At 41.7% G+C, this 21,865-nt stretch overlaps 1 protein-coding gene across 1 annotated transcript; it reads right to left on the bottom strand.

Moving 5' to 3' along the window:
• Positions 1–17,742: 17,742 nt before the first annotated feature.
• Positions 17,743–18,880, bottom strand: LOC147305380 (uncharacterized). Its single transcript, XM_086277547.1, has 2 exons — positions 18,187–18,880; positions 17,743–18,083 (listed from the first exon to the last, which is right to left on the bottom strand). Exons 1-2 carry the CDS (start codon positions 18,766–18,768, stop codon positions 17,898–17,900), a joined length of 768 nt encoding a protein of 255 aa, XP_086133673.1. The 5' UTR covers positions 18,769–18,880; the 3' UTR covers positions 17,743–17,897.
• Positions 18,881–21,865: the final 2,985 nt, after the last annotated feature.

Genomic DNA, 21,865 nt, shown 5'->3' with positions numbered 1-21,865 from the left:
CAAAACATGGAATGGACACATATGAAGAAGTTGCTTAACTGCATGCAGAATTTGCATTACCAGCATGGGGAGATAGTATAGTTAAAATCCACAAAGTCTGTAATGAGCAAAAAATGTATGAAGTACATTCCATGGTCCTTAATCGCTGTGAATGATTTAAGCTAGGCAGCTAATATGTATTTACAAGTAAATGTGCTAATTATATCTGATTAAATTCTTTCCAGTGATTATTTTCATGTGGGCTTGAAATAAAATATCTCCCTCTGCTGTTACTGCAGCTTCCTGCAACTTCTGCATGTGTGTACATTTCACATTTTGGATAGGTAAAGCATGAAATGGACACACCTGCATGTCTTTTACACGTTTTGCTTATAGATCTTCAGTACAGTGGGCAGCAATACTTGCTTCTCTAAGATCCTTCTTCACAGTGTATAGATGTTACAGTAACTGGAGGAACTCAAACGCAGGACTCCTTTGCTCAAAGGAAGAACAGAGGGTTCATTCACAAACACCAGGTGAAATGTGTGACAGTGACAAAATGCTAAATACAAGGGTGCGGGGATCAGGGCTCCAGGGAATCCACAGGGAAAAGCAGGGGGACACTCTCACTCCTCTTCAGTCTCTCTTGGTATCTCACCAGTCTCTCCCTCCTCTCTCGCACCAGGATCGCTGTAGGGAACAAGGGCAGGTCCAGGGTGTCTGTATACAGGGAAACAATGTGTTAACGCAAGAAGCAAAACCACGGGAACTAGACTGCAAGGTCCTAGCCAGGATTTCACTGACACAGGTCAAGCAAAGATTCAGCGAAGATCAGTCTCGCTTCTTCCCTTTAGTAGAGGCCAGTGAATGAGACGCAGGTGTTGATCATCTCCCAGGTATGTAGGCCAAAGGTGGGAGCCCACAATGAACTCTGCCCAGGCGACAGAGGGAGAGAGAGGAAGAGAGGAAAAAGAGAAAACAAAGCAGAATTTCTCAGGCAGATCTGTTGGACCGTGACAATAGATGGATATAGATAGATATACATATATAGCTTATGTCTTAATGTGCACTTTTTTAAAGGGACTTTTTTTTCACATCAGTCCCTAAGGCTCTCAGTATTCACCTTATGCCTTTTAACATCCTCAACCGCGAGCAATCAACTTGCTCGTGGTTGAAGTAATTTTACCTTTTATAGCTCGATATTCTGCCCACACTACCACCTAAAAGTGGCAGAAAAGTAAAAGACCTTGCTGATGACTTGTCCAAAAATGGAATTGGGAAAGGGGAAACGACAAAGGACAGGAATAATATGATGAAAATAGATGGGCTAATGCAGGTAGGAATGTAAATGACATAACATAGGCAGAGTTTAAAGAAAAAGAACATAATGTCAAGTTGTATTTTTGTTCAGTTTTTTCTTTGTTGTTTTCTTTTAGGGGTGTACGGTAGAGTTTGCTCCTGAGTGGTTTCCTAGAAAAGCCATGCATATAAGCTTTGACGATGTAGGAGTTTATGGTTTATCAAGTCTTTTGAAGAGTGTCCTTTTAATTCTGAACCATTAATGGAAAATGGTAATTTGTTAAAAAGAATAAATGCACCACAGTATGTGTGAGACCTTGGGAAAGCTGCAGGCATCTGAAACATACGATGTCTTAATGTGCAGTTATAATCCATTGCCAATTAATTTTGTACTTAAGGTGAAGAATCTATCTCACTTGCTCTCCCTGTTTTCATGTAGTAGTTAAATGGATTTTATTGACGTGGGAAAGGCAATGCAAGGGACAACAAATATTATATAAATATTATTAGTTCCTCATAGTGTGTGCGGCCAACCCATTTTAACGGTGTCTGTTAATATCATTTTGTCAGAGCCACTGACTCACTTAAACACAAGGTATCCTTGTGTATTACTTGACCCAACATATCTGTCATTCATAAACCTAACCAAGACGTTTTCAGTGAGTAAACCTAATCACTGACTTGCAGCTAAAGCAAAAAATACAATTTTCTTTTTTTTAAATTAAAGTGAAAATAAGGCAAAAAAGAGTAGCTCTTTTAGGTCTTAGTTACAAATTCATACAGACCAGCCATTTCAGTCAGTGCACACCGTAGCAACTTCTGCTCGCTAGGGAAAATTGTGTGTTTCTCAACTAGAACTACACATGATTGTTAAAGTTGCCCATAGTTTACATGCGAAACATCAGCTCCTCTCAAAACACTTTCTTCACTCTCTGAGCTGAGAACATGTAACTTCATATTAAAGGTTGGACCATTTGAAATGTGTTAGTTGCAGTGGTTAGATACTTGTGACATGTTGTCTAAATAGGGAGATGCGGGCTGATTCTAACAAAATGGTACTATGAACAACATAGTATGAACCAGGATAAGAACATCTTAGTATTTCTCACCAATGGACAATAAAGAAAGAAAAATGTGTACCACATAAATCTGAAATATTTCCAAAAAACAGGAAAAAGACCAAGGCTGAGTGTGGGCATACGGTCTGGAGGTACACAGAACCATGCACAGCAAGCTGGGATGCACTTTGTCCTGACACTTGTCTATCAAAGTCAGCTTTAACATTTTGAGTACTGCAAGCTTCTTTTTATGGGTCCTGGCTGTTCATAACCCATTTATCATTTTAGTATCTACTAACCTAAGTATTTAATACCCCACAAGACACTGGATCAAATTTGACCCACACTGTAAAAACTGTGACTAGAGGCTACTTAAAAAAGTTATGGCAACAAAGTGACACTTGAAATAATTAAGTAGATTTTAATTTCAAAAGATTTATGTAAAATGTAGAGAAAATGTTAATTAAATTCAAATAGAAAACAAAAGTAGATATTAATAGAATTAAACTGTAAATATGTGTTGGATTTAGGGTCAAAATCTCAAACTGAAGGTTTAAATTGCCCAACTTTACCAAAAAAAAAAATTGATATGAAATAAGTCTCTGAGAAAACTTACTTTGAATTTACTATCTGGCAAAGGTTTAGTAAAAACTTCCTAAAATATCCATTGCAAAGAAATGAAATCTTCTTGTTTTTTCAGTAAAACTCAAATTGGATTCAATAATTTTCCAAATAAACCTTAAAAATAATGACTGAATAATAAGAGAAAATGAAATGAATTTAACTTATTTTCTGAGTAAAATGAATCAATTTCACAAAGAAAACATCAAAACAGCAATGTGTTTTATTGTGGAAAATAAAACACAGTAATTTATAATATAACATTTTTCTGCTCGTATACACTGAATTCTTATCAATCTCCTGATCTCCTAAATACATTCCTCTGCTGTAAATTTGTTTTAGTGTCATAAACAGTTTATCACACAGCTTTGTGTACAGAGCAACAGCAACATAAAGGAACTGCATGAATGTAAACCAGTTTTGTAAAAAAGAAATTAATCTTTAGATTAGACTGTAATATCAACATGAACCTGAAATTTGAATATCCTTTACCGTTTCCTTTATCTCTGTTACTTATTTATGATTGACTAACAAAAGGTTTTGTTAGTCAATCTTTTGTTAAATTGAATCACTCAATATAACTGTAGAACAAAGTTTTTTCACTCATGTACATGGAATATCAATAATGTAAATCAACCTTTTATCCCAATTTGGATGTTTAACCTGAGAAAATCTAAGACACATGTAAGAGGAAGTAACATTTCTACAGCTACAGGACTGCACTTCTGTTAAATTTTAAAGTTGTTTTAAACTAATGTTTTATAGTAACATACACTATAAACAAAGAAAAGCTTCACTAGTGATTCCTCCAATTTGTTGCCTTTCAAACAGAATATTCCTAAGAAACTTGTAGGTAATAAAAAACAAACATTAAAATGAAGAGCACAAATACAGCCTGACACATTGCAGGTCATTTGGGTAAGATATGAATAAGTTGAAATTAACTTGAAAACTGAAAAGATAGCTGCATCTAACAAAGACAAACCAAAGGTTTTCAGTGAGCTTACTTCCTTTTCATTCTTTCAGAGTCCTCGTTTAAGCCAATAACTTGTTCTTGAGGCTGTTCACTTTTGGTGAGAGCTTAGCACAATCCAGTTCAAGGAAAAGTTTCTGGAATACTTCCAAGGTGTATTTTAGCTCTTTGAGATAGGCAAGATCGACTGCATATGTCAATCCAACCAGCATTGCGCATGCTCTTGGAAAATTACCCAGAGCAGGCATAACTCTCACACCCTCCAGCACAATGCCAATGTCATCCTCCTCAGATCCAACAGCCTTGATTTTGTAGATTTTCATCCTCTGTTCAGAAAGATCTTGTGACACACCATCCTCATCAGCATCCTGAAACAACAAACACATGGGTTTTCTGACTGTAGTTGCACACATGAAATATTTCCTGGACACATCCTGTAGCTGAATGACAAATAAAACATGATAATGCCTCAAATTATTTGAAACTTGACAAACACATATGAATAACAAAAACAGAATAATGTTTCTACTTCAACACTTACACTGTACTCTTTGATCAGTTGATCAATGGACTCCCCAAGGGTACACCATCAAGCACTGAATAACCAGATTTCTGGTTATGTTATTGCTAGGATTGCTTGGTGACTGAAAATGAACAAGAATTCCAAAAATTATCATCAGATAAGTGACCATTTATTAAGACAAAACTGTGAGAATTGGCAGTATTAAAAAAAAAACTGTTAAATATCAAATTATCATCACATGGAACATTATGTGCGATAATTAGCTGATGTTAATGCACATGCCTGGTTGCTGACAGTCAACACAAAGGTATTGTCAACACTATATAGGTAAAGACAATTCCAAGTTGTATGCTTAAACAAGTTGTATGCTTGTAAGCTTCAATCTTTAAATGTGTCGTTTTAGTAAATGACATTAATTTAGTCATTTAGTTTTTTATCTAATTTAGTTTGTTTGTCAGAAAGGGTTTTTCCTTCTTGGGACAAAACAAAAACCCAGCAATACCTGTATTACTTTTTTTTTTTTTTTTTTTTTTTACTAAGAACAGACATGTATTTAAAATACAATTAAAACATGAAACCCATAATTGTGTTGTTAATTATATCAGTGGCGTCCTCTTGCACTGACAAAAACATGCAAACAAATTAGTGGAGCTGTGCACCATGCAAATGAAATTTGACAAAAAAATTCTTTAAATAAAATTCCAAGCTGAAATGTCTGTGGAAAATACCTTGGCTATGACAGCCTGCAACTTCAATCCCATGGCTCCCCCCTTGGAATGGAAAAGGGCTAACAGTTTGGGAGTGTACTCATCCAGCATGGACATGAATTTGGGTTCAAGGTGTACCAGGGTGATCCTGTAGAACTCATCCTGCAGCTGAATGACAAAAAAAACCATGATGCAGCCTCAAATTATTTGAAGTTTGAAAGATTACATTAAAAAAAACCAAAAGCCTACCTAAAATGAATTTGGAACTCACATGAGATGCCTCAAACAAAGCTGGCCATCTGGCTTTGATGTCTTCAATGCTGGGGGACAGGTTGACAATTTCATGTCGTCTATGTGCAAATGTTTTAGCCATTTTTTCTTTTATCACTTTGTTGTTGTCTCTTTTCTTGACTTCAGTAAGCAACTGAATTCTCTCTTCTTCTTGACTGTCCTCATCTTCACCTGCTGGATATGGCGGAAGGTAATTTACCTCTGCTTTCCGAGGCTTTTTCACTTTATTTGCAGACTTCTGGTCACCTGGACTCTTGTGTTTCATGGCATTGCATGTCAACTCAGGAACACCAAACCCTCTAAGTTTTGTACGATAATTGGCCATCTTGTATTTGATGCTTTGTTGCCAACCATAATAACCTGAGAAAGAGCCAGGTTCCTTGAGACAAGGGTATTTTGTCACAAGTGCCTCAGCAACATAACTAACCTGTGCACTTGAAGGATGGGCCGTAAATGTAAATATAGTTTCAGCCAACTTCTCAAGAATATCAGTCTTTACTTTGGAGGTGGGCAGAAGATTTCCATTCTTTTTATACTCCTCAGTGGCTCTTTCCAGGTACATCTCAGTTTCATATGCAAACTGTGGAATGGGAAACTGTTTTGGCCAGGGCTCACAACGTTCTGTGGTCTTCTGCCTTTTGAGAATAATGGTGTCCTGAGAAGAAGTAGTTGCAGCAGAGTCTGCATTGACATACAACTGACTCAGCATATGAGGAGTCATAGTCAGACAGTTGGCCAGAGGGGCCGCCAAAACTGTCATCAACCGGAGTCAAGCTTAGCATGACCGGGATGATGCCAACAACCTTCACAGTGTCTTTGTCTTTTATCTGGTCAGCTCTGTGAAGAGTGAAGTCTTCTTCCTCCTAGCGTTTTTCCCGCTCGGTTGCAGGGTCCGCTTTTCTGCAAAGTCGTCTCCACTTGGGTCGGTCAAGGGCGTCGGTCAGATCGGCTTCGATCTTCTTCACGTCGTCCTTGATTCGGTCCATCCATCTCCGCTTTGGTCTGCCTCTAGGTCGACGTCCTTGGGGGCTGAGCCGCAGTGCTGTTCTCACCACTGAGTTCTCATCGCTCCGTACCACATGTCCGTACCACCGCAGCCTCGCTTCTTGCATCTTATCTGTGATTGGCGCAATTCCCATCCTCTTTCTAACGTCGTTTCATGACGTGGTCCCATCGTGTCAGGCCTAGGCACCATCGCAGCATCCGCATTTCCATCGTGTGAAGGGCTTGTTCGTGCTTTGCGCTGGCTGGCCAGCACTCGGATCCATAGAGGGCGACGGGGCGCACTACACTCTTGTAGATCTTTGACTTGAGGCGATTGGGCATTCTTCGGTCACACAGGACGCCGGTGACTTGGCGCTATTTCATCCACGCTGCGTTGATCCTGGCTCGTACATCTAGTAGGATATCGCCGTCACTGTGAAGAGTGAAGTAGTCCTGGAATTCTGGGTCAAAATACTGAAGACTGAAGTCATTTGAAATCCCAAAAGTATCCTTCACAACACTCTGCAGCTCCTCCAATGTTGGTGGGATCCCTGATGGAAGAACCAACTTCTCGATTTGGTCATCAATAATTACACGAAGCTTTGCCTCCATCTTGTTCAACCTAAAATAAAATGTAAATGGGCAGAGTTAAATTTCCCTTCAATTAAATAAAATTAGTTATTACTTTTCATTTATACAATAGTTGAGATATAAAACTATAAAAAAAAACACGGATGTGTTGGTATGGGGTGATCCTATAAATATATATACATACATCATAATTATTGGTTTGTAATAGTAAAATCTGGCCTATGAGGCGTGATATATTTAACCCAGTTTTCCCAATATGATGTAAATTTCTCCAGCTTGTGGTTAACAGAAGCTGTTATCTTTTCCATGTTATAAATTTCCATTGTGATTTCCATCCATGTACTTATGTTTGGGCTCTCTGGGGATAACCATTTTCTGGTGATATTCTTTTTACAGGCCACCAATAAAATATTTATTAAATGTTTATCATATTTAGGCCATTCCTGAGGTATATATCCAAAGAATATAGTCTTACTCTCGAGAGGTAGTTCACGTTTAAAGATATCCTGTAAGGCATTATGTATTTCTCTCCAATAATCCCTCAAGATTGAGCAGTCCCAGAAAATATGGTGATGATTTGCACTTTGATTTCCACAGTTCCTCCAACAAGCAGGGGGGTTATCATCATAATGAGACTTCTGAGAAGGTGTTATAAAGTATCTAATTAGGCACTTCCAGCCAAATTCCCTCCACTTTTGTGAGCTGGTACACATCCACTGATATCTCCATATTGCCGTCCATTCTTCCTCTAATATTTTTATCCCTCCTTCCTTCTCCCATTTTGTTCTAATATATGAAGTTGAATGTGGTTTCAAATCCATTAGACCCTTATAGAGACATGATACAATTCTATCAATAGTTTCTGAGTTATAGCTTTTTATAAACAGTTCCATCAAGCGTGTGTTTATCATTGTTACGTTTCTCATCTTCGTGTCGGCATAGTGCCTTAACTGCAGATATCGATAGAAGTCTTCTTTTTCTAATGAAAATGTTTTTCTAAGCATGTCAAAGCTGAACAATTTTCCATCCTTCATTATACTGCACAGGGCTGTTATGCCCTTACCTGTCCAGTCCTTGAATCTAGAATCCAGTTCATTAGGTTTGAACTCTGAGTCGTAAGCACACCATTTAAGAACTGTAATATTGGTCTCGAGTTTATATTCCTTTATAATAGTTCTCCATGTTTTAAGGGTCCTTTTCACCCACATGTTATCAGTATTTTTTATATAGGTTTGTAAGTTATTGTCAGCTAGAGTTGCCTGAATAGGTATAGACAGCATTTGTTCCTCAATGGTTTTCCATTGGGCAGTGTATGATTGGTTACACCAGCATATTATTGCTCTCATCTGCGCTGCAAAATAATAATATCTGAGGTCAGGGAGGCCCCATCCTCCCTTTTGCTTAGCCAGCTGTAGTGTTTTAAGGCGAACCCTTGGTCTTTTACCTTGCCATATATATCTAGATAACATTTTATCCCACTCATTAAATTGACTTTGGTTAATCTCTATTGGTAGGGTTTGAAATAGATACAAAAATCTTGGCAATACATTCATTTTAATAGAATCAATTCTTGAATTAAAACTAAAGAAAGGAATTAAATTCCATCTTACTATATCTTCCTTTATTTTTTTGTATAAGGGTAGGTAGTTCTGTTCGAATAGTTTTGTAAGATCTTTCGGTAAATTTATGCCTAAATATTTAAAACACTCCGTTTGCCATACCAGAGAGTAGCTACATTTTATTTCTTCTGGTGGGCTGTAGTTATATGAGAGTAGCTGGGTTTTACCTATATTAATTTTATAGCCTGATAATTGGCCGTATTGTTCAAATGACTGCATCAGCTTGGGTAAAGAATATGTTGGGTGTCCAAGGTAAATCAAAATGTCATCCGCGTAGCAAGCCAGTTTATATTGTGTCCCTTTGATAAAAATTCCCTTAATGTCCTTGTTTTGCCTGATGGATTGAGCTAGTGGTTCCAAGTATAGTGCAAAAAGTAACGGTGACCATGCACAGCCCTGTCTAGTGCCCCTTTTTAGGGTAAAACTGTTGGATAGGCATCCATTAATTTTGATCCTGGCTGTAGGATTATCATATAATGCTTGTATCGTTTTAATAATCATATCATGAAAGCCAAATTTATATAGTACCCTGTAGAGGAACTTCCAATTGACAGAGTCAAAGGCTTTTTCAGCGTCTACACTCATCACAATTGCTTTGATTTTGTGTTTTTGTATATGGTCCATAATGTGTAGTGTCTTTCGTATATTGTCCTGTGTTTGGCGTTGATGTATGAAACCTGTTTGATCATTACATATCAGTGTTGGTAGGAACTCTTCTAGCCGTTTGGCCATGATAGATGTGAAAAGTTTATAGTCCACGTTAAGAACAGAGATTGGCCTGAAAGATCCACATTCCATTTTATCTTTGCCTTCTTTTGGTATAACTGAAATAATTGCCTCCTTCCAACTGGGGGGCATTTGTGCCTTTTTCAAAACCCAATTCAATGTAGGCAGTAAGACAGGTATCAGTTCCTTTTTAAATTCTTTATACCACTCTGCCGTGTAACCATCTGGTCCTGGTGATTTACTTAATTTAAGCCTATTAATTGCAGCTTTTAATTCTTCCTCAGTTATATTCATTGTCATTGCTTGATTTTGTTCTTCATCTAGAGTGGGTAAGTCTAGAGAGTTCAGAAAGCTATCCATCTGAGCTTCAGTCCCGCCCGGGGCTTCAGAGTATAGGGTTTTATAAAATCTTTCAAAGGCTTCCTGTATTTCATTTAATTTATTTTTTATCACTTTTGTACTTGGGTCCCTAATTTTATAAATTGTATTTTCCGCTATCTTTTTTTTCAATTTCCACGCCAATATTTTGGTAGATTTAATGCCACTTTCATATTGTCTCTGTTTCGAAAACATTAAATCTTTCTTGATTTCTTGTGTGGCTATATTGTTAATTTCGTTCCTAATGTTTTTGATGTCCCTTAATATATCCTGTGTTAAGTCCCTTTTATGTCTTCTTTCTAATTCCTTTAGTTTCTTACTCAACTCTTCTAATTTTCTATTCTTATCTTTTTTCCTAAATGAAGCTATTGCTATAATTTTCCCTCTTAGTACCGCCTTCAGAGTATCCCATAGTATGGGAGGTGGTACTTCTCCGGTATCATTGAACTCTAAAAAGAGACTAATTTCTGATTTAATTTGTGCCTTGAAAGGTGAATCATTCAATAGACTTGATGTCATGATCCTGGGTCCTTTTGACCCAGCATTTTGTGTTTTCTCTTCGATTTTGGTTCTGTTCTTCCTTTGTTTAGTGTTTACTCTGTTCTGCCCGTGTGTTCCTGTTTTATTGTGAAGGTCTGCGTCTTTTGTGAGTGTTTTCAGTTTGCCTCCCTAGTCTCGTTATGTTAATCACTCCCAGCTGTGTTTCCCACCTGTGTGTAATCTCCCTGTGTTCTCTGAGTGTATTTAAGTTGTATTTTCTGTCTTAGTAATTGCTGGTTCGTCTGTGTTGTTTCCCCTCGGTCTCCCTGCATGTATTTCCCCGGACCTCCCTGCACCGTCATTCCTGGTTTGTGTGTTAGTTTACCCAGTTTAGGTTTCGGTTTCATGTTCACACCCTGTTGCTGTTTGTACCCACTGCTGTAAATAAACACTCACCTGCACCAGAGCTGCCGCCTTTTGGATCCTCACTACAAATCCACACGGCTTGCCCCGCAAACCGTGACAGAACGAACCAGCCACCATGGACCCAGCGGCAGTCAATCCGTCCGAGGAGCTCCAGGATGACATCGGCTACAATGTGGAGATCCTCCTCGGGCTGTGGCTGGAGAATCCTCCGCACGAGCTTCGCCGCGCCGTGGAAGGTCGGCTACAACGGCTCTTTTCCGGCCTGCCATGGCTACTAAATTCACTTCCTCCGACCATACAGGCTTTTCTCCGGCACACACCCCACCTTCTCTCAGCCACTCCTGCCTCGCTGCCCGACTCGCCGGATGCGATCTTGCCCGGCCCGTCGGAGCCGTCTGCGGGGAGGAGACGCCGATCGCGCCGCAAGCGCGCCACCCCACAGCTGGACGTTCGGACTTCTAATTCGCCGGCTGTGGTGAGTGAGGACTGTTTTCCATTTGCGGACTGTATGACTGTTCATTCAGGGGCGGTGTTCTGTGCGGCAGATGACTTTGTGAACAGCATATCACCTCCCCCGCAGCCACTCTCAGCCCAGTTAGCTCCCGCGCAGCCACTCTCAGCCCAGTTAGCTCCCCCGTCTCCAGTGCCACCCTCAGCTCCGTCTCCAGTGCCACCCTCAGCTCCGTCTCCAGTGCCACTCTCAGCTCGGTCTCCAGTGCCGCCTGTAGCGCAGGCCCCAGTAGCTCCAGTGCCGCCTGTAGCGCAGGCCCCAGTAGCTCCAGTGCCGCCTGTAGCGCAGGCCCCAGTAGCTCCAGTGCTGCCTGTAGCGCAGGCCCCAGTAGCTCCAGTGCCGCCTGTAGCGCAGGCCCCAGTAGCTCCAGTGCCGCCTGTAGCGCAGGCCCCAGTAGCTCCAGTGCCGCCTGTAGCGCAGGCCCCGATAGCAGTACGGTCCGCTGGTCAGCTTAACATTCAGCCAGGGGTCTCAAATCTCTCTGGCTCTGCATCAGCTCCTGCTGGGAGCTCGGATGAGCTCATCCAGGACTCCGCGGCTCCCACGCCGCCATCTACCTCGTCAGCTGGAGGGTCCGAGGGGCCCGTTCAGCCTCCTGTCTCCGCTGGAGGGTCCGAGGGGCCCGTTCAGCCTCCTGTCTCCGCTGGAGGGTCCGAGGGGCCCGTTCAGCAACCTTCCTCGTCAGCTGGGGGTTCAGGAGAACCGCACCAGCACCATGCCACATCAGCTGGAGGGCCCGAGGAGCCCATCCAGCCACCTTCTGCTACGCCAGCTCCAGCCTGTGCTTCGTCAGCTGCAGCTCCAGCCTGTGCTTCGTCAGCTGCAGCTCCAGCCTGTGCTTCGTCAGCTGCAGCTCCAGCCTGTGCTTCGTCTGCTGCAGCCTCAGAGCCTTCGTCAGCTGCAGCTCCAGCCTGTGCTTCGTCTGCTGCAGCCTCAGAGCCTTCGTCTGCTGCAGCCTCAGAGCCTTCGTCTGCTGCAGCCTCAGCCTGTGCTTCGCCTGCTGCAGCCTCAGCCTGTGCTTCGCCTGGTCCGGCTTCATCAGAGTCTTCGTCTACGCCTGGTCCTGCGGCCTCTGCTTCTGCTACGCCTGGTCCAGCTGCATCTGCTTCTGCTACGCCTGGTCCAGCTGCATCTGCTTCTGCTACGCCTGGTCCAGCCTCTGCCTGTGCTTCTGTTACGCCTGGTCCAGCCTCTGCCTCTGCTTCAGCATCGCCTGGTCCTGCCTCTGCTTCAGCGTCGCCTGGTCCTGTGCCCTCCAAGCCTCGGCCGGTGCGCCTGACACTTGGGCGCCGCCGCTGCCTTCCGCGCGGCCGGCCCCCTGATCGCCATCGCCTGAGTCGCCGCCGTCGCCTTCCGCACGGCCGGCGCCCGGACCGCCATCGCCTGAGTGGCCGCCGTCGCCTTCCGCACGGCCGGCCCCCGGACCGCCATCGCCTGAGTGGCCGCCGTCGCCTTCCGCACGGCCGGCCCCCGGACCGCCATCGCCTGAGTGGCCGCCGTCGCCTTCCGCACGGCCGGCCCCCGGACCGCCATCGCCTGAGTGGCCGCCGTTGCCGTCCGCACGGCCGGCCTCCCGAACTGTATCCACGTCGCCGCCGTTGCCGTCCGCACGGTCGGCCCCCCGAACTGTTTTGGACTCCTGTGCTGTCGGCCCCCTGAACTCTTCTGTTTTGGACTCTGTTTTTTTTCCTGTGTTTTGGTGTGCTTCGTTTCTTTTGGTTTTGGGCCCGTTTTTTGTTTTTGTCTTTTGGCCTTCTGGTGCTCCGGTTTTGTTTTGCTTCGAGCCCTCCTTCCTGGGTCCCCCGCCGCCCGCCCTGGTCGGGTTGTTTTCTGTTTTTTCTGGCTGTTTTGTTTCTTGTTGGGCTGTCTGGAGCCAGCCTTTGAGGGGGGGGGGGTACTGTCATGATCCTGGGTCCTTTTGACCCAGCATTTTGTGTTTTCTCTTCGATTTTGGTTCTGTTCTTCCTTTGTTTAGTGTTTACTCTGTTCTGCCCGTGTGTTCCTGTTTTATTGTGAAGGTCTGCGTCTTTTGTGAGTGTTTTCAGTTTGCCTCCCTAGTCTCGTTATGTTAATCACTCCCAGCTGTGTTTCCCACCTGTGTGTAATCTCCCTGTGTTCTCTGAGTGTATTTAAGTTGTATTTTCTGTCTTAGTAATTGCTGGTTCATCTGTGTTGTTTCCCCTCGGTCTCCCTGCATGTATTTCCCCGGACCTCCCTGCACCGTCATTCCTGGTTTGTGTGTTAGTTTACCCAGTTTAGGTTTCGGTTTCATGTTCACACCCTGTTGCTGTTTGTACCCACTGCTGTAAATAAACACTCACCTGCACCAGAGCTGCCGCCTTTTGGATCCTCACTACAAATCCACACGGCTTGCCCCGCAAACCGTGACACTTGAGTTCAATTTCCATGTATTATTTTTTAACCGTAAGTTAAAATCAATGGATAAATATATTGGTGCATGGTCACTTATATCTATCGTTCCAATTCCACAAGTATATATTTTATCCTTATCTTTACCAAATGTTATAAAATAATCTATCCTTGTATAAAGAGAGTGTGGGGCAGAGTAGTAAGTATAGTCCTTTCTATTAGGAAAAAGGTCTCGCCATATGTCCATTAATCCTACCTCCTCAAAAAGTGCATTCATTTTGATATATGGAGATTTCATATCGTATGTTTTCTTGCTAGACGAGTCTAATTTTGGCTGCAGGTGTATATTTAAATCCCCTCCACAGATCAAAAGGCCTTCTGTTTCTGTTACCATAATATTAATAATCCTTTGGAAGAAGCTAATATCACTCTTTGGCGGGGCATAAACATTTAAGAGGGTGATCAAATTCCCATCTATTTTCCCTTTTACTAGAATAAATCTGCCCTCTTTATCACCCATTTCAGATACTTTTTCAAAGTTTAATTTGCTTGAAATAAGGATTGCAACTCCTCTCCTATGTCCTGATATGTATGAAGAAAAAAACAGATTAGTAAAACCCATTCTCTTTAATTTTACGTGCTCCTTATCTGTCATGTGGGTCTCCTGTAAGTAGACTATATGGGCTTGTTCTGCTTTCACTTTAGTTAGGATTTTAGTACGTTTAATTGGATTTAACAGCCCATTAACATTGAAAGATATAAATTTTACTTTATCACTAGCCATATGTAATCAGCGTATGTCCATAAAGCAAGTAAAATTAAACTTATCAGATCTACTCCCTAAACAGACAAACATATCAAACATAAACATCAAATACAGAGAAAAAAAACAAACAAAAAACTGTGATTCCAAGGCTGGGGTCTCGGAGAAATGACCCTGTGTAGAGCTAGAGAAAACGTCTAGCTGTGGAGGAAAGCCTCTCCCATATATGGGCTGAGGGCCCCCATCATGGCACTTGAGGCGGCAGAAAACAAAGTCGTTGTTCATTTCACAAAAAGTGTGTCCTTATGTGTCTCTCGCTTATATCTGTGTAATCTCATCCAATTGGGGTAAAGATATACTCACAAAACATCTTGAAATATATTTAACACCACATATTTTTACCTCATTTTAACGTCCGACAGTACTTATAGCTCCTCTGGCGAGGGCATGATCTGTCTTCTGAAGGTTCGCAGTCTCGCCCTGATATCTTTCTCTCGCTCGTCGTCTGTCCCTCGCTGAGTTGGACCTCTCGTGGTTTCCCAGGCGGTACGGGACAGCTGCTCGACCAGACTCTCCTTCGGTGTAGTCACATTAACTGGAAGTCCTCTGTCCTTCATGTCTGTAGTCGCCTCCTCCGCCGTCTGATACAGAACTATTCCATCCTCATAAAACACTCGTAGTTTTGCCGGGAACGGAGTATGGAAGCGGATGTTTTTCTGCTTTAACACCCGCTTCGCCTCTACGTACTCCTTTCTCTTCTGCAGTACTACTGGAGGGTAGTCATGGTCAAAGAATATCAATTTCCCATTCAGAAAAACTTTCTTCTTTTCCCAAGCTCTACGTAGGATCTCTTCTTTAACCCTATAGCGGAGAAATTTGACTATTATTGATCGCGTTTTATCTTGCCTGTCTCCGGCGGGTCTTAAATCCAGCGCCCGATGTGCTCTCTCAATGCCAAACTCCTCGTTAGGGTTTATCTCCAGAGTGTCCCGCAGTAGTTTTTCCACAAAGTCCACCATAGACGAGCCCTCGGCTCCTTCCGGGACATTATAGATCCTTAAATTTTTTCGTCGGGATCTTCCTTCATAGTCAAGTAGCTTATTTTCTTGTTGATGCATGACTTTTATCATCTTATTCAGAGTCTGTTCCAAGTTTTGAACACGGTCTTCCACTTTTTCAATTCGTACCTCTGCCTCTGTTATTTTTTGATTAACGCTGGTAATCTCTGATTTAATATCAGTTAATTGTTCTTTTATGTCTTTTCGGAAGTCCCGAATCTCCTCCAGGATTTTTGTCAAACTTACGTCGGCACTTGAGAGAGCTGGGTTAGCATTAGCTTCGCCTTCTTGTCCCTTCGTAAGAGAGCTGCTCCTCAAATTTTCTGCATCTGCAGTTTCTGCTGCGGTGGTTTCTTTGTTTGCACGCGTCTTCCCCATTCTTGCCCCTCTCATCTATTCGAGTATTATTTGTAGGTCTAGTATTTGATGTTCTGAAGGGACGAAATAACTATTTTCGCGAGGGAGCTATTGCTTTAGCCTGCCATTCGGGATGGTGACGTCACCGGAACCTTAACTTATTTTCTGAGTAAAATGAATCAATTTCACAAAGAAAACATCAAAACAGCAATGTGTTTTATTGTGGAAAATAAAACACAGTAATTTATAATATAACATTTTTCTGCTCGTATACACTGAATTCTTATCAATCTCCTGATCTCCTAAATACATTCCTCTGCTGTAAATTTGTTTTAGTGTCATAAACAGTTTATCACACAGCTTTGTGTACAGAGCAACAGCAACATAAAGGAACTGCATGAATGTAAACCAGTTTTGTAAAAAAGAAATTAATCTTTAGATTAGACTGTAATATCAACATGAACCTGAAATTTGAATATCCTTTACCGTTTCCTTTATCTCTGTTACTTATTTATGATTGACTAACAAAAGGTTTTGTTAGTCAATCTTTTGTTAAATTGAATCACTCAATATAACTGTAGAACAAAGTTTTTTCACTCATGTACATGGAATATCAATAATGTAAATCAACCTTTTATCCCAATTTGGATGTTTAACCTGAGAAAATCTAAGACACATGTAAGAGGAAGTAACATTTCTACAGCTACAGGACTGCACTTCTGTTAAATTTTAAAGTTGTTTTAAACTAATGTTTTATAGTAACATACACTATAAACAAAGAAAAGCTTCACTAGTGATTCCTCCAATTTGTTGCCTTTCAAACAGAATATTCCTAAGAAACTTGTAGGTAATAAAAAACAAACATTAAAATGAAGAGCACAAATACAGCCTGACACATTGCAGGTCATTTGGGTAAGATATGAATAAGTTGAAATTAACTTGAAAACTGAAAAGATAGCTGCATCTAACAAAGACAAACCAAAGGTTTTCAGTGAGCTTACTTCCTTTTCATTCTTTCAGAGTCCTCGTTTAAGCCAATAACTTGTTCTTGAGGCTGTTCACTTTTGGTGAGAGCTTAGCACAATCCAGTTCAAGGAAAAGTTTCTGGAATACTTCCAAGGTGTATTTTAGCTCTTTGAGATAGGCAAGATCGACTGCATATGTCAATCCAACCAGCATTGCGCATGCTCTTGGAAAATTACCCAGAGCAGGCATAACTCTCACACCCTCCAGCACAATGCCAATGTCATCCTCCTCAGATCCAACAGCCTTGATTTTGTAGATTTTCATCCTCTGTTCAGAAAGATCTTGTGACACACCATCCTCATCAGCATCCTGAAACAACAAACACATGGGTTTTCTGACTGTAGTTGCACACATGAAATATTTCCTGGACACATCCTGTAGCTGAATGACAAATAAAACATGATAATGCCTCAAATTATTTGAAACTTGACAAACACATATGAATAACAAAAACAGAATAATGTTTCTACTTCAACACTTACACTGTACTCTTTGATCAGTTGATCAATGGACTCCCCAAGGGTACACCATCAAGCACTGAATAACCAGATTTCTGGTTATGTTATTGCTAGGATTGCTTGGTGACTGAAAATGAACAAGAATTCCAAAAATTATCATCAGATAAGTGACCATTTATTAAGACAAAACTGTGAGAATTGGCAGTATTAAAAAAAAAACTGTTAAATATCAAATTATCATCACATGGAACATTATGTGCGATAATTAGCTGATGTTAATGCACATGCCTGGTTGCTGACAGTCAACACAAAGGTATTGTCAACACTATATAGGTAAAGACAATTCCAAGTTGTATGCTTAAACAAGTTGTATGCTTGTAAGCTTCAATCTTTAAATGTGTCGTTTTAGTAAATTACATTAATTTAGTCAATTAGTTTTTTATCTAATTTAGTTTGTTTGTCAGAAAGGGTTTTTCCTTCTTGGGACAAAACAAAAACCCAGCAATACCTGTATTACTTTTTTTTTTTTTTTTTTTTTTTTTTTACTAAGAACAGACATGTATTTAAAATACAATTAAAACATGAAACCCATAATTGTGTTGTTAATTATATCAGTGGCGTCCTCTTGCACTGACAAAAACATGCAAACAAATTAGTGGAGCTGTGCACCATGCAAATGAAATTTGACAAAAAAATTATTTAAATAAAATTCCAAGCTGAAATGTCTGTGGAAAATACCTTGGCTATGATAGCCTGCAACTTCAATCCCATGGCTCCCCCCTTGGAATGGAAAAGGGCTAACAGTTTGGGAGTGTACTCATCCAGCATGGACATGAATTTGGGTTCAAGGTGTACCAGGGTGATCCTGTAGAACTCATCCTGCAGCTGAATGACAAAAAAAACCATGATGCAGCCTCAAATTATTTGAAGTTTGAAAGATTACATTAAAAAAAACCAAAAGCCTACCTAAAATGAATTTGGAACTCACATGAGATGCCTCAAACAAAGCTGGCCATCTGGCTTTGATGTCTTCAATGCTGGGGGACAGGTTGACAATTTCATGTCGTCTATGTGCAAATGTTTTAGCCATTTTTTCTTTTATCACTTTGTTGTTGTCTCTTTTCTTGACTTCAGTAAGCAACTGAATTCTCTCTTCTTCTTGACTGTCCTCATCTTCACCTGCTGGATATGGCGGAAGGTAATTTACCTCTGCTTTCCGAGGCTTTTTCACTTTATTTGCAGACTTCTGGTCACCTGGACTCTTGTGTTTCATGGCATTGCATGTCAACTCAGGAACACCAAACCCTCTAAGTTTTGTACGATAATTGGCCATCTTGTATTTGATGCTTTGTTGCCAACCATAATAACCTGAGAAAGAGCCAGGTTCCTTGAGACAAGGGTATTTTGTCACAAGTGCCTCAGCAACATAACTAACCTGTGCACTTGAAGGATGGGCCGTAAATGTAAATATAGTTTCAGCCAACTTCTCAAGAATATCAGTCTTTACTTTGGAGGTGGGCAGAAGATTTCCATTCTTTTTATACTCCTCAGTGGCTCTTTCCAGGTACATCTCAGTTTCATATGCAAACTGTGGAATGGGAAACTGTTTCGGCCAGGGCTCACAACGTTCTGTGGTCTTCTGCCTTTTGAGAATAATGGTGTCCTGAGAAGAAGTAGTTGCAGCAGAGTCTGCATTGACATACAACTGACTCAGCATATGAGGAGTCATAGTCAGACAGTTGGCCAGAGGGGCCGCCAAAACTGTCATCAACCGGAGTCAAGCTTAGCATGACCGGGATGATGCCAACAACCTTCACAGTGTCTTTGTCTTTTATCTGGTCAGCTCTGTGAAGAGTGAAGTCTTCTTCCTCCTAGCGTTTTTCCCGCTCGGTTGCAGGGTCCGCTTTTCTGCAAAGTCGTCTCCACTTGGGTCGGTCAAGGGCGTCGGTCAGATCGGCTTCGATCTTCTTCACGTCGTCCTTGATTCGGTCCATCCATCTCCGCATTTCCATCGTGTGAAGGGCTTGTTCGTGCTTTGCGCTGGCTGGCCAGCACTCGGATCCATAGAGGGCGACGGGGCGCACTACACTCTTGTAGATCTTTGACTTGAGGCGATTGGGCATTCTTCGGTCACACAGGACGCCGGTGACTTGGCGCTATTTCATCCACGCTGCGTTGATCCTGGCTCGTACATCTAGTAGGATATCGCCGTCACTGTGAAGAGTGAAGTAGTCCTGGAATTCTGGGTCAAAATACTGAAGACTGAAGTCATTTGAAATCCCAAAAGTATCCTTCACAACACTCTGCAGCTCCTCCAATGTTGGTGGGATCCCTGATGGAAGAACCAACTTCTCGATTTGGTCATCAATAATTACACGAAGCTTTGCCTCCATCTTGTTCAACCTAAAATAAAATGTAAATGGGCAGAGTTAAATTTCCCTTCAATTAAATAAAATTAGTTATTACTTTTCATTTATACAATAGTTGAGATATAAAACTATAAAACAAAAAGCACACTTCAACACACCAAATGTTGCAAATAACAAATACTTGGGAGATTTACATGTTATCAAGTTTTTGTTGTTGTCGTTTTGTTTTTTGTTTTTTACCTATTATTCACAGCAGATGTAACGTTTCAGGGTTACCAAGCGTTTTCTTCCCACATTGTAAGAAGCCAAGGGCCACATGTCACCAAGTTTCTGCTGCTCCAAAAGACTGATCTTGCCAGTGTCCTCCAGTTGAAAAGATCTCAGATGCTCTACATACCATGCAGCAAGTAACTTCACAATGAAATATACACAATTGTCCAAAACGACTATCTGTATTATCTCAGCAAAGTCTGGTAGTCCACATGTTGAACCATTAGACAGGATCATCCCAGCAGTGTATCTTGTTCCACTGTAGGTGACAGTGGTGGCAAGCTGCACACAAGTCAGAGATGGTGATCTTGCTCTCAAATCTGCCTGTATGTCTGGATGCAGCACATCTACAGGCATTCTGGATATTTTTGTGACAAGCAGGGCAGGTTTCACCTCTTTTGATTGCATGTGGTATGCCATCATCATTTGATGCCTTGTAGAAAGGGTCAGCAACACATTTTTGAAATTGTTAGTGTGTCTCACAACTTGCTTGAAAAATCTGTGTTTCGCCTCAAAGCACATTGTCCATACTCCAACCAATGGCCCATATTTTTCTATTAAAGCAGGGTAGTGCTCCAAAAAATGGTGTTTTGGTGTGAGCCTTTGATCAGGAAAAACTTCCAAATATCTGACACGATGGTCAGATATTTTAAATTAAAGGTAGGCAATACTTTGTGTTGTGTGAACAGGGGCAACCACTAACTCAACAATGTCCTTCAAAGTCAGAAGAAGTTGCCAAACAGGATCATTGTCACGGAGGAGCAGGGAGGACTCGGCGCAGACTGAAGTCTCAGAAAAACAGGTTTATTTACACACTCCAGGTGCACTATATACAGGTGAGGGAGAAGGGGGCCAGGGTTCCCAGGGGTGCAGAGCGGGGTCGGGAAAAGCGTCCAGAGTCTCCAAACCAAAACACGAGAAATCTGCATACAGAGAACAAGGGTTAGCACGGAACTTTTACGGACAGAGCTCAAAACTGGCTGAGGCTAAAGTAGCACTGACGAGCGTTATTCAATAGTCCAGCGGCGAGGTGCTCTCAGTCACTGCCTTAAGTAGCGGGAGCAAACAGGGTGAGGAGCCACAGGTGATTGCCTACAGGTGGTGGAGGCCGGGAGCTCACAATGAGCTCCGCCCAGGCAGCGAGCAGAGAGAGAGGAGAGAGAGAAAAGACAAAACATAACATGTAGCCACACAGGGCCAGCCGAGCAGGCACGGGGACCGTGACAATCATCTTCAGGTACACGTAAACCAACAAGGAAAGGCAACAAACGTATTAGGGCCCAGTTTTCATGAGCATTTCCTCCTACAGTTTTGCGACCAGCAAAATTTGAAGGGATTGCTTGTGGACTGTTCAATTTGTCTGAGCCCTTATATGGAAAACATGTGACTATATTATTCAGTTCAGTCAAACTGAAGTAGTGCTTCTTCAAAAAAACTTGAAAACACAATGCTAACTCTCTTGGCACTATTCCCTCAAAAAGGTCATGAAGGACATCTGGTGGGTATCCAGACACAAAGTGTAAATTATTAAGTTGATCAGTTAATGGACATGACCGCTTTAAGCCAAAATAAGGCACTAAATTAGGATTTTCTTTGACAGCTTGTACGTATAAAACATAGTCATCCTTTTTTCGAAGTGGGAAGACCCCAGACCGTACTTCTTATGTCTGGTACTCTGAAGAATGTCCAAGGCAGAATCTACAAACATATGGCCCGTTAAAACTTTCAACAAGCACCAAGGTTATCAGCTACAACACAGTGTAGGGCGCTGATAGGTTTGTAGCTTGAACCTATTCGCTGGAACGTTGAGGACAATATAATTACACTGCAAGCAAGACACGAAGTAGGCAAAGTTCTTCATGTTTCTCGTGCACGGGAGAGAACCGGACAAACGCCATTCCTTCGCTTGACCCCAGTTGCTCTCGTCCATTCTCCCGTAACACTGCTCTTTTATTGAGGTTACATGAATATGCATAGGTTCATTAACATATGACGTCTTCATACACACAAAGAGTACCTTGCGTGTGT

This window comes from Aulonocara sp. 'chitande type north' Nkhata Bay, linkage group LG20 (genome assembly GCF_057382095.1).
Source record: "Aulonocara sp. 'chitande type north' Nkhata Bay isolate Kocher_YH1m ecotype deep benthic linkage group LG20, A_spYH_male_GT1.1, whole genome shotgun sequence".
NCBI lineage: Eukaryota > Metazoa > Chordata > Actinopteri > Cichliformes > Cichlidae > Aulonocara > Aulonocara sp. 'chitande type north' Nkhata Bay.
This window is presented reverse-complemented; position numbering and strand designations above follow the sequence as displayed.

What these genes read in the sequence shown, in the direction of transcription:
- LOC147305380 (XM_086277547.1), bottom strand. Translation starts at nt 18,768, where the DNA reads ATGTACCTGGAAAGAGCCACTGAGGAGTATAAAAAGAATGGAAATCTT. An exon ending in CTTTGTTTGAGGCATCTCAT is followed by an intron (nt 18,084 to 18,186) that starts GTGAGTTCCAAA and finishes TTTGTCATTCAG; the next exon opens with CTGCAGGATGAGTTCTACAG.